The following is a 13,836-nucleotide window of genomic DNA, read 5'->3' on the forward strand; positions in this document are numbered from 1 at the left end:
AAAAAAAAAAAAAATGTTATTTTCAAGCATATTTCTCGAAAACAGGCCTAGTGTCCAAGAGCAATATTTTGGTACTATTAAACCCTCTTCTCACCAAAAGGCAAAAAAAACAACTACAAAAAAACAACAACAAAAAACATTTCAATCTGTTCCCAAATAAATATTTTTTTGTCTTTCCTCCTGACTGTACTTAATTATTATGAATATATTAATATACCCCCCTGTAATGTTTATTTGTTTATATATATTGTATACGGTATTGTTGACTTTAAGTGAAATGATAATAAATAAATAAAAATCTGTGTTTTTGCCATTGTAATTTTACAAATGGCGTCTCAGGGCTGATAAGGAAGTAGATCCCAAGAGGCAGCCAATCAGGGCGGACTATTGAAATAAGGGATTTGGATGAAATTTGTAAGAGGGCGGGGTTTGGGCAAACATTCCTGCTTTCTGATTGGTCACTTCGGTCTACAGAAAATCCCGCCTCTTTCCCAGCAGGTCCTGGCGCGGGGTCTGTCCGCCGTGTACCACGCAGGAGAGGGAGGGGGGGAGTAGGGGCGTAAAAAAAAAAAAAAAAAAAAGGACCACTTGTCACGTGACCGCCCCTGACTCCCAGCTCCATCATTTAGAGGAAAAACGACACAAAGATAAATCTGTGTTTCTGAGCAGCTTTATATATAATTTCATCTTTTAATCGGTGGATGTTAGCTGAGCGGAAATCATAGGATGAAATTAAACCGAACAGGATTATAGCATCATTCCCGGATTGCAAACAGGAGGTAAGGCCATTTTCATTCATTAGACGCCCAGATCACAGGAAGGAGGGAAACAGATTGACGAGAAAAGGCGGATTCTGGTTGCAGCTTAAAAAATTGCTGTAAACGTGCAGAGAGTTCAGCCCATGGACGTTTGGATGATGATGATGATGATGGTGCGGTGGTGATAAAGAAGCAGCTAAGAGGCACCGTGACTCACAGGCTGAAGGACGCTCCTCCATCGGCTGTGATCACGATGCACCGCGTCCTCCTCCTGCTGCTGCTGCTGCATCACCGCCACCCGCTGAATCAGACCTACATCTTATGGAGAAAAACGATAAATGACATTTTAAAAATCTATCGGGACGATTTGTGACGGATACAGCTGTTTGTGCTTCTGGAAGAAATGCCCTTCATACTAAAACCAACCGGACTGAAGTTAGTTTTAAGTTGGACATTTGACCAACATTTGCTCTGGTTAAAGCTGTTTATTAGCTCCGTTTAAAAACCTTCTTTGCACCGAATAAAATGCAATCGGAGAGTCGCTCCTGTGCTTCAAGTGCACCCGTATTACAGACTTTACAGTAAATAAAGCGGCGGCCGAAAACGGCTACATCGTGGAACGACTTCCTGTTTTCAAAATAAAAGGGTACTTTTTGAAAACGTGAAGCGACATAAAACGTTAATATTTACCTCGTATTTAGATATTTCAAATACCAAATAATAAAAAGGTGAAGTCATCGGAGTCTCATTATCCCAAAAGTGCCTATTTTTTCCATATAAAAATTAAATAAATCCGAAAATAAAACGCGTAACTATTGAAGCCAGTAATGTATTATAATCTCGAACTAGGCTGATATGGGAAATCCAAATTAAGCTATAAAACTCGATTGCTTCTCAGCTTCAAAAACTACACTTTTATTTTGAAAACAGGAAGTCAGTACGCGGTGTAGGCGTTTTCTACCGCCGCTTTGTTACTGTAAAGTATGTAATACGGGTGCACAGGAGCGCAGTTTACCCGGAGCCAGGAAGAGGTTTAAACGGAGCAAATGTCGAATATCCACCTTAAAACCAACTTTGCTGCGGTCTCTAGCAGGTTATTAACAGTCAACTGAAGTAGACGTTTATGATAAGCTATAAACGATGAAATTAAGTTTAATCAGTCAGCTGATATATATGTAGAGCAGTATTTACAATCTGCTCAGTCTATGCCTGAAGGGCAATTGGGCATTTAAAGCTTCTGCATTTGGCCTGAATGAGCCTTACAATGAGATAAAGTTAGCTGTGATTGCATATAGTTTAATGCATATTCAAACAAATATGCTCATTGATGGGCAGGTGCTGTTTAAACTGCAGTAATATTTCCAGTGATTATCACCAGAGGCCAGTACAGGAGCTGAGGTGATGTTAATGTGACCTTTGGTACAGTTTCTGCTATGAGTGAAGAGCCTTAAATGCTCTTTTTTTATCAGATCACTGATACATTTGTAAGAATAACCAGAGGCACTGTTGCAAATTAAATACAGTTTATTGAATTCACAAGTTCCTATGGGACCATCAGTTTATTTTATTGTATAAAAACCACATTGAAAGCAGGAGTCTATGCTGGCCCTGGAAACCTTATAGCTGGAAGACAAAGTTAAAACCCAACTAATTTAGTCTGTTTAGGGGAGGGAAAAAAACAACAACAAAAAAACACAAACTCAACTAAATACACCCAAGTGTCCCCAAAGTAAACACACTTGCACCACAAGCCCTGGTGAATAATACCACAAAGAAAAGAACAAAACTTCCCTTCCACTAGTCTCAATCTAGATGAAATAAAGCTTAGGACCAAGGGACAGCAGGTCAGAGGACTAGACCAAAAAAACTCCCCATTCCTTCAACCAAACCAGCAAAAAAACAAAAGATGTTTGACCAATTTAATTCAATTCAGTTTATTTCTAAATCTTCATCTCAAGGCACTTTCCAGTTCACCAGATCACCCAGTCTGATTCATTCAAAGTTTTCTATCTAAGGAAAAACCAGCTGATTGCATCGACTCATTGACTCTTCAGCAATCCCTCACTCTAAGCATGCTTGTAGCGACAGTGGAGAGGAAAAACTCCCTTTGAACTGGAAGAAACCTCCAGCAGAACCAGGCTCAGTGTGAGCGGCCATCTGCTGAGGCCCACTGGGGTTCAAGGAGACAGAAGCAGACATAGAAAAAGAAGCATAGATACAAAAGGCAACTGTCAACCAGCTCCACAGGCGGCCCCGTCCAGGAAACACACAGCCAGGCAGACGAGCTCCGAGCCAGCTCCCATGTCAGTTAGCTTAACCCTAGCAGCTCTACTACAGCACAGCAGTTACCAAATGATTTTGGCGACAAACACTGCTGTCCTAAGCAGCCTATTCTTCCAGAATTTCCTTTAAGATTGTTTGAAAAGCTTAAACAAGCCTTTTCATGTAATACTGCAACAAATACTGTTGGCTTGAATACTCGGTTTACTCACTTACTTCTTAGGTAATGCTACGTTCACACTTAAAGCAGCAGAGGCAGCAGGAGCAGCTTGTTTACATGAAAGTCAATGGCTGACAAGGTGTGGCAAAAGGTCCCGCAGCGCGTTTTGAGCAGAAGGAGCAGCGCATTATGAGCGTCTGAATGTCTGACGCGTGGAACGCGCTGCAAGCGAAGCAGCTGCTGGAGTTGGAAAAATTTAACTTTAGCTGCTGGACGCGCCACATCAACCAATCAGAGAAGCTGATCTGGGAGCTGGCAGGGAGTCAGACGCAGCACTGCTGATGCAGAGCGCTATGATCACTTCTCTGAAACAGTTTATTAACGCCTAAATTAACTTAAAATGCTGAAATCTGCCGGTAAAAGCGGTTCACTTTTATTATCCTGCTGCCCGCAGTTTGGATTATGTACATGAAAAATTAACTCTGGTTGAACTGACTGGACTGACCATGTTTTCAGGAGGACTTTTTCCCTTCAAAATAGATTCTAACTACTTTTTACCCGCTAATCACAGCAAAAATAGCCGCCCACCGCGCATCAGACCCACCTTTCCAACGAGCAGCTAGAGCAGCAAAGATGCTTCAGCCACGCGTCAGAACTAAACTTATAAAAGCGTCAAAAATGAAGCAGCACACATGATTTTGCTGCTCCTGCTGCTTGCTGTCTGAACGTAGCATTAGTTTAACTGTTGTACTGTTGAAATGATCTAATCACGTGTGCCATCATGCATAATGCTTTTTATGTGTGTGTGTGTGTGTGCACGCCCATTATAGTCAGAGTGTGTTCGTGTGGGAAAAAAAGCTATTTTTGCCGACCCTCCCCCCCCCTTGATGCAAAAGTGAAACTGCACCTGCTTCTGAGACAAAATGCTCAGCCACATCAATATAACTTCTTCTTCAGTTTTCAGTTTTGAACGCAGCTCCGATTGAAGTTTCTGCACCTGTTTGGAAGGTGGAGGCAAACACTGACCAGTGATCATGGCAGGTAAGCTAACCCACTTCTGGTTTATTAAGATCTATAAAGCTGTACCTGTAAAACAAATGTCTGCATGTGATGATTTTCTTTTTTCTTTTCTCTGTGTGGGCTAGAAAACAACTTCCCTCCCCTGCCTAGATTCATCCCCCTAAAGCCATGTTTTTACCAGGACTTCAATGAAATTCCAGACCATCAGCGCACCATGTGCAAGAGGCTCTACTACCTCTGGATCTGTGAGTGAACCTGCATGGGAAAGGCTTGAACAGTATTATCATTTTATTTTTCTCCATACAGCAACATGAATGTAAAGAAAAGGAGTAGGGCCACTGGAAAAGAAAAAGTTAACGGATTTTTACATTTTATTTCAGTATAATATGAGAAAAAAAGTTTTACTCTTTAATCTCAGAATTCTGATTTTTTTCTCAGAATCGGTCTCCGCCAGTCACGTGACATTTGTTGCCAAGACGCCATTTTAGGTGGAAAAGGCGTAGTGTAAACTAGGGGTGTAAATAATAATGGTTTTGTATCGATGCATCGATCCAAAAGCCGACGATCCGATGCATCGATTCGTCCGCAAGATAATCGATTCATGTTTTTTTTTTCCTCCGGTCTATTTTTATCCATTTGCTCCTGGGCGTAATTCTCCTCCCGTGCTGCGGTGGTGCTAAACCTATTTTGCCCTCCTACCTCGCTTCCTGGTTATGCTCTTACAGCAGTGTGTTGCAGTGAGCTTGACACAGACATTTTAAAATTATGCTCAATATTGAAGCGTGGTCTGTGCTACACGCTGTGGGTCTAGATACGGCCGAGGCGGAGAGGAAGTGGGGGCGAGTTTAGTCTGACGACGGAGGGACATGAGGGCCAAAAAGAGCGGAGATCCAGGTGGAAAAAGGGTCCCAGCGTTCTCGCGCACCTCGCTCTTCTAGCGGGTCAAACTTCACGAGTTGTTTTCCGCAATTTCGGTCATAAAAACAAAACAAGCCGGCCTCCTGTCTGCGGCACTGTCTGCGGTCAGCTACAATCTGGGAGAGGAGCAGCGGAGCGTCTGTGGAGGGGGCGGTGACGTCGTCACTTCTTCTTCTTTTTTTTTAATGGCGGTTGGCAAACAACTTATAGGTGCATTACCGCCACCTTCCAGAATGGAGTATGGACCAGACAAACTATTATATTCTCCCTAAAATACCCGTTCTTCTTAGTAGGGTTGTCACGATACTAAACTTTTCAACTCGATACCGATACTACGGAAAATACTCGATACCATTTTCGATACCACAAGGATAAAAACAAAGACTCCAAAATTCTACAGAAATATTTTCATTAATAAATAAAATACAATAAATAAATACAATAAAGGTTGTATGCTGTGCATAATATAAAGCAAGCTTGATAAAAAAACTTATAAAATTAAAATTAAGTGTTCCTTCCTTTGCACACATAACAATGACAAACCCGTTAAGAAATAAAAATAATTCTCAGCAGCTGCACCTCTTACAAAAAAAAGTCTGAAACTGAAAAGTGCGTAGAATTATTCAATCACACAGTGTTCTGAATGTGCATTGTCCTCTATTCTGCACTTTAGATGAATGACTGCTTAGGTGCCACTGGTGACGGCACTGTATCGATACTTTTGAAAATGAGTATTGTATCCGGATACAACGTTTCAGTATCTATACTTTTTTGAGTTTCGATACTTTTGACAACCCTACTTCTTAGAAAATTAAAAATACTACCAAAAACTACATCCCCAGATGACCTTTGAAACAATTCCCTTATATGTAGTTTATTTTTATTCCTGTCTAACTCTCTACACAACATCTCTCTTTCCTGAGTATATTTATTACATTCTAAAAAAAAATGTTGGACAGTTTCTCTGGAGCCGAGGTATTGCATTGAACTCATTGCACTGATTTTTGCAGTATTTTTTGATGCAACTTTTCTACTTCTGTTATTTGCTGTTGTTTCTAAAGAAAATGCATAATGATATTACAGCTTTCATTGATTTATTTCAAACTTGAAACTTTGTTTAGCCTGTAAGGTGTAAAAAAAACAAAAAAAACAATTAATCGATTAATCGAATCGAATCGAATCGTGGTGTATTCTTGAGTATCGAAAATAATCGAATCGTTGGGTCAGGAAATCGATACTGAATCGAATCGCCATGATGGATGTGATTTACACCCCTAGTGTAAACAACCGCAGCATAGCTAAACGAAGGACTAAAGGCCTGCTTACATAGCAGCCTGTCCAAGATAAGTCATTACAGTTAACATAAGCCTGAAAACAGGGGCAGATTTACGAAAATCGGTCTCCGCCAGTCACGTGACATTTGTTGCTAAGACACCATTTTAGGTGGAAAAGGCGTAGTGTACCGCGCCCGAGGTAAACAATTGACGTCACTTGTCGGAGACCGATTCTGACTTTTCCCTCAGAATTCTGACTTTTTTTTCTCAGAATTTAATCTGACTGACTAATCTAGTAACATTATCAGAAAATGGGTAAAGATCTTACATTTTTAGCAGCATAAAATCTATCAACAAAGATATATTAACATTTGGGTCCCTGTTTCGTAGTTTTGTAAAAATCATTGATGAATTACGATATGAGGTATATATTTATGATTTTTAAAGCAAAATGCTGTACAGCTCCCTTTTTACATTTTATTTAATGGTTATTTGACAGATCAAAACACAGTAAAATCAGTTGTTAAGAAAATGATTCATAGTTTGTTTGAATGTTTGACTAAATCAAACCTAAAAACCTTTTTGTGCCTTTTGTATTCAGGCCCCTTTACTTTGATACTCCTAATTACAACCCTGCTTTATTTAAAGCCACTTTATCAGTCAGCAGAGCTTAAAGTTTGTAATTTAAACGTAAATCTGTCTCTAAAGGTTTCACAGGAAGCTGCAGCAGAAAGAAGACCAAAAGAAATCCTTTTTGTGGCCGGTTATGTGTCATGCAGGGGAAAAACAACCCGCAGGCGGCCTAGATTCAAACGCCTGTGCGATTCTTTTAAATGAGTTAACATTAAAAAATAAAAACAAATTAAGACAGGATTTTTTTTTAAATAGAAATTTCTAACTTTTGGGACAATATCATCTGATAAAGACAACATTTATATACATGTTTAAGCCAGAATGATTTGACATTTAAATATGATTTCCCTACGACTTTAAATAGAACAGAAACAAAATTCATTACCAAATGTTTTTGTTTTACTTTGTTTTGTCTTCCAGATATAACAAGAGTTTAGTAACTGTGAGGAGAATTTCTGCTATATAAAAAAATAATAATATAGCATGAAATGTTTGCAACTACAAAATATCTTGTATCTTGATCCCTTCCTGCTATAGATAGGAATAGCGTTTAGTTCCAGGTTTTATCCAGCAGCCCAACAAAGCCTGGTTTTGGTTTAGAAAACATGCAAATAGAAACAGATGAACGGGTCCCCCCCTTCGGAATGGGGGTCGTTTGGCTTCTTTGTTAGCCTGCAATGCCCCATACCTGTCTATGTCTCTGTTCGAAAACCTAGGACGCATCCTTAGAAGACCGGATTCGAAGGACGATTACGTCATAGCGAGGCGCCGAGGTCTGGTCGGATTCCAAGACTCCTCCTCATGCGGCCTTAAAATGCGTCCTTCTTTTTGCCCGATTTGAAGGACGGGTCCGATGTATCCTCGCTATCCTTGGATATCCCAGGATTCATTGCGAGACCAAGCAAGCTGTGATCAGAGGGAAGGTTACTTGGCGCCGAACAGTGGTGAAAATTGGAAGTTCAGTTTAAAATAATACAACTCTGTGAATAGTTCCATCTGAAATTAATGAAAATAGTTGTTTTAATGGTTATAGAGTCAGATATGTGGCGGTAATGTTTGATTTATCTAAAGGTTTTAATTAGTTACTGTGTAAATCGGTTTGGCTGTAATTTAAGGACAGATTCTAATATATCTGCAGGATGGGGACTATAAATCTGATAGGATTTTTATCTTTTTATTGCTGTTTTGCACAATATGCTTAACTAAGTATTTTTTGTTGTTGAATATTAGAGATTTTGCAGATATATTTTTTATAAATACATTGTTTAGATTTACTTATATCTTTCTACCCCTTTTATAGAATAGAATAGAAAATCCCTTTATTGTCCCACAATGGGAAAATTTACAGCAGCAGAAAGATTATTGAAAATGGTCACACAAATGTGGACCTTAGAAAAATGTATAAGAATAACATAATAGGGAAGAGTTAAAATATAAACAATAAAATACTGTAAAGTGTTTTAACAATATAAAACTGGAGAATTAATAACCAATATGCAGCTATGGACATTTTTACAGTAATTTGAAAATAGCAGCAACATCAGAGATGTGCAGAATGACAGCAGCAGGTTATTTAACTGACTAAGGTTTCTATCATTACATTTGATTTGATTTGTTCCTGCTGCCGGTGGTTGGAACCTTTATTCCACTCTGGATTCTTGTTAATGTAGTCTTTGTTCACTTTACAATAAAAAAAAAAAAATAAACAAACAGTTTTTCCTGCTTTGTTGTCTCAACTTTCACGGTTGCTAAGCAACAGAGCTTACAGCGGTAAAACCCGCCGAAGGGTGGACCTGTTCGAATTCACAGCCTAAACTCTTCCGGTCTCCTTATTTTCACGGACTTCAAAGGATCCAGTCTAGGTAGACCGCGTCCTTGGAGGATGCAGCCCAGGACTTCGAACAGAGCCTGAGTCTCTGAAACGGGGGCATTAAAGGGAATTGTTGGCCTGGCTGAGTTTTGAGGACAAGATACCGCTACCATAAGGTGTAGTGGTAGAGCTACATCTTATGGACAAAGGTTCGTTTGAGGAACCAGAATGTTCACATTTTGGACAAAGAAGACAGCTGGTTTGAGAGGGGAGTGAAGGAAGCCATCTATGTCCATCCATCCATTCTGCTTCCGCTTATCTGGGGTCGGGTCCCACTGGCCTCCCAGTGGGACGTCCCTGGAACACCTCACCAGGGAGGCGTCCAGGAGGCATCCTAACCAGATACCAGAGCCACCTCAACTGGTTCCTCTCGATGTGGAGGAGCAGCGGCTCTACTGAGTCCTCCCCAGATGACTGAGCTCCTCCCCCTATCTCTAAGGGAGAGCCCAGACACACTACCGAGAAAACTCTTTTCAGCCGCTTGGATCCGGGATCTCGTTCTTTCGGTTATGACCCAAAGCTCATGACCATGGATGAGGGGAGGTACGTAGATCGACCGGTAAATCGAGAGCTTTGCTTTTTGGCTCAGCTCTCTCTTCACCACAACAGAGCGGTACAGCGCCCGCTTCACAGCAGATGCTGCAGCAACAGAGTTGATTCCTTCCTGCTATCATCGCAGCCCCAACCCCTTTACAGGAGAAGAGAGGACCTCCCCTATTCAGCCAGACCAACTATTCCCTTTAACGATCCCCCTTTCAGAGACATAGACAGGTATGGGGCATTGCAGGCTAACAAAGCAGCCAAACGACCCCCATTCCAAAGGGGGGGGACCCGTTCATCCGTTTCTATTTGCATGTTTTCTAAACTAAAACCAGGCTTTGTTGAGCTGCTGGATAAAACCTGGAACTAAACGCTATTTCTGACATTTTTAATTGAAAAATCTTCCTGGATGGAAGAGAAACGTCTTCAGACTTGGAAACAAAGTCCAGTGGATTGATTTTTGTTTTTTTACTTTCTTGAAAATATCTTGCGGCTTAGGATCAACACTGTTAGGTCCTTCCCAGCTGTTGGTTATTTATGGATATAGTAGGAAATACAGTAGAAATATACAAGTTAAGCAACCAAGAGCTTTAAACGCTGAAGATAAAAAAAAAAAAATTGTCTAAACGCCTCTGTCCTTAACGTGGTTGCTGTTATGCTGCATTCACACCGGACGCAGCAGAAGCAGCGAGTTTACATGCAAAGTCAATGGTTGACGCGCGTCAAGGCGCAGCAAAAAGTCATGCTACGCGTCTGAGCAGCTGAAGCAGCGTATCGGGCGCGTTTAAGCATCTGACGCGTCGCAAACGCGCTGCTGCTCGAGATGGAAAAATTTAAATTTTGCTGCTCGACGCATCAACCAATCAGAGAAGCTGATCTGTGAGCTGGCAGTGAGACAGACACATCGCTGATGAAACAGAGCGCTGTGATCGCTCCTCTGAAACAGTTTATTAACGCATACATTAACTTAAAATGCAGAAATCTGCCGGCAGAATATGTTCGCTTTTATTATCCTGCTGCCTGCAGTTTAGATTATTTAGATGAAAAACACCTACCAGCCGCCGTGGTGAACTGCGAGGAGGCGACCCGGCCAGAGGCTGCTGATGAAGGGATTCCTACTGTCGGCGCACCGCTGGTATGTGGGGGTTTGAGCGGCTCCGACAGAAATAATATTGGGAGGCAGGATTGTAATCTGAATGAACTGACGGCACTGATTACGTTTTCAGGTGGATTTTCTCAACATATTAAAACTACTTTATTCCCACTGATCACAGCAAATATAGCTGCAAGGCAGAGAAAGGATAGTGAAGCTCCGCCCAACGCACGTCAGACACACTTTTGCACCGCGCAGCCAGAGCAGCAAAGCTGCTTCAGCCGCGCGTCAGAACTAACTGGTACAAGCAGCAAAAATGAAGCAGCAGACGCGATTTTGCTGCTTTTGCTGCGTCCGGTGTGAACGTAGCATCAATCATGCAATACCCCCTTTTTGAATTGATGTTTATCTGTAAAGTTTTCTTTGCATAAATATCAAGTCAACTTGTAAAAGTGAGGAGGGGGCACTAGGACTAGATGAATGTTGCAGAGGAACCTTTGGATCAGCAGAATGAAACCGTCATGCTGCTCTGTCCCTCTGTGATGCTGACAGTGAACACTGCCACACTAGCCGTGAACCTGATTGGCTGCCTGGCCTGGATGTGCGGCGGAGGAGGAGCCACTAACTTTGGCATGGCCTTCCTGTGGCTCATACTCTTCACTCCTTGTTCCTACGTGTGCTGGTTCAGGCCCATCTACAAGGCTTTTAAGTAAGCACCCCCCCCTCCCCCGCAGCATCCACACTGTGAAGCGTTTCCACCTGATTCACCTCCTGTCAATCATCTCCTCTCTGCAGGACCGACAGCTCTTTCAACTTCATGGCTTTCTTTTTCGTCTTCATGGCTCAGGTGGTGATAAGTATCATCCAGTGTGTCGGCATCCCAGGGTGGGGGGTCTGGTAAGAGCTTTCACTCGTTAATGAAATAATATTGATAAAAGCTTTTTTGGATTTAATATCTGAACTAAGATAAGTCATTGGATGTTCAGTGTTTGTTGTGCATACCTCATAAGTGACTCATTTCCTGGTTGTGGTTCCCTCAGTGGCTGGCTGGCAACCATCACCTTCTTCAGCACCAACATCGGCTCAGCTGTAGTCATGCTGATTCCCACCATCATGTTTACTGCCGTGGCGGTGCTCTCCTTCGGCGCCCTCGCTAAGGTGATCATTAGAGATTATTCCTCTCAGTTTATTTGCTTTGTTATTTTTATTTATTTATCTGTTTTTTTTTTAAATAAGAGATATGAGCTTAATTACTCTTTGCACTTATTTTTATTCTTTTATCTTTTTACCAAACTGCTTTAGATCTGTGGTCATTTCTCATCTTTAGCTGCATTTTTTTTATTTTAATATCTGTCAAAGAAGGGAAACGGATTTAATTTGTGGGGCAAAGAGGCAGAAGTAAAAAAAAAAAATCTGTGACATGGAAAAAAAATTGGAAATTCAAACGCAACCCGGAATTTAACCCTAATTTACATTTATTCAGTTAGTTTCTATTTCATCCTAAATTATTCCTTTAATGTATTTTATGAAATGTATTTTCGTATAGATATATATATATATATCTATATATATATATATATATCTATATATATCTATATCTATATCTATATCTATATATATATATATATATATATATATATATATATATATATATATATATATATAGATATAGATATATATATATATAGATATATAGATAGATATATATATATAAATATAGATATATATATATATATAGATATAGATATATATATATATATAGATATATATATATATATATATATATATATATAGATCTATATATAGATCTATATATAGATATATATATATATAGATCTATATAGATATATATAGATATATATAGAGCATAGAGCATTTTTTTTCTAGAATTAAGCAGTTATGTGAGACCTTGGCAATAGAATAAGGCAATTTACATTTAAAATAAGAAAAAAACTGCAGTCTCTTATTTCAAGTGCATAATATCTAATTGTCTTATTTTATACTTGTTTTAAGAGTAAAAATAATCATTCCATTGGCAGATTATCTTATTTACCTGCTCAAATTAAGGATAAATGCAATTAATTTAAGACATTTTTACTAATTTTTTGATAGTTTTTAGAGTGTAGAGCCTGATCGCCCCTCGTTACCCCCTGTGCGCTACGTGACGCACGATCAGGGTGAAACTCGGCCTGATCTAAATCTCGCATGACTGGAGAAGTGGCCAGAAAAGGGCCGGTTGTACAGTCTATGCCCGGCTTAAGTACATTTTTTTTTTTTGCATTTTTCCCACCTCTTCATAGGGGGTCCAGTGCCCCCCATGCTCCTCCCTTTAGCTCCACCCCTGTCTAAAATATCTGTGTCTCTTATTAAAAGCTTAGTAAAGGATCATCTCATTCTCCTTCCAGGTGCATAATTTCTACCGTGGCAGCGGCGGCAGTCTGGGTAAGGCCCAGGAGGAGTGGACCACGGGGGCCTGGAAGAACCCACACGTCCAGCAGGCGGCTCAGCAGGCGGCCATGGGCGCCGCACAGGGAGCGATGCAGCAGAACCAGTACTCAGCGGCTCCCACCTACAATTATGACGACCCGATGTAGGACAGGCGGGCGAGCGGAGAGAGAGAGAGAGCTAAAAAGGGATCAATTAAGAATTAGGTGCCCTTCATTTCAATGCAGGACAAACTCATTTCAGATAGAAAATAAATGAAGGAAAAATGTACTTTTAAACCAGTTAAATACCTTAGAAAGTTCACTTTTGGATTAACGACTTGCTGGTATTGTTTTAGCGATTGAGCCAGTCTTAAAGAAATGCCCCCTCTGCTCAGCAGAACTCACACATTAATATTTCCCAACTTATTTTAAATCTTCTTTGTGTTTCTAGTGGGAGTAAGAGCTAAACCTACTTAAAGGTTGATTAAAGGCACACAAAAACTTTGAATTTATTTCTGTTAATACTCACAGATTAGCCGCCAGGCCATATTAAAACATTAAAAATAAGTTGTTAGAATGAGATAGATGTAAATTTATTCATTATCTAGTCAAAAATGTATCTGATTCTCATTTGATGCAACAAAATCAGACCTAATTCTGTTTGTTGGATCTTTATGAATTCCTTTAGAGGTGATTTTTATTTACCTCCAAGGTTTTAAAGCAGTAGCTTTTCTTTCATGTTGCTATGCTAGCCATAGCATCACATCCTAGCCTGTCATGTAGTATGATAACGATGAAGCTACTCTTCAGCCATAAGAACTTTTTTACGTCAACGACTTAAACGTTCAGATCGTTAAACGTTCG

General features: G+C 40.2%; 1 protein-coding gene across 1 annotated transcript; it reads left to right on the forward strand.

The window, feature by feature from the left end:
* The first annotated feature begins 569 nt into the window (after window positions 1–569).
* Window positions 570–13,179, forward strand: scamp5a (secretory carrier membrane protein 5a). The gene is made up of 7 exons (XM_038291201.1): window positions 570–779; window positions 4,156–4,239; window positions 4,344–4,463; window positions 11,099–11,255; window positions 11,342–11,443; window positions 11,587–11,704; window positions 12,952–13,179. The coding sequence occupies exons 2-7, from the start codon at window positions 4,233–4,235 to the stop codon at window positions 13,138–13,140; spliced, it is 693 nt and encodes a 230-aa protein (XP_038147129.1). The 5' UTR covers window positions 570–779; window positions 4,156–4,232; the 3' UTR covers window positions 13,141–13,179.
* The last annotated feature ends 657 nt before the right edge of the window (window positions 13,180–13,836 follow it).

The sequence above is a fragment of the Cyprinodon tularosa genome, unplaced genomic scaffold (assembly GCF_016077235.1).
Source record: "Cyprinodon tularosa strain WSP-4 unplaced genomic scaffold, ASM1607723v1 ctg296, whole genome shotgun sequence".
Classification (NCBI taxonomy): domain Eukaryota; kingdom Metazoa; phylum Chordata; class Actinopteri; order Cyprinodontiformes; family Cyprinodontidae; genus Cyprinodon; species Cyprinodon tularosa.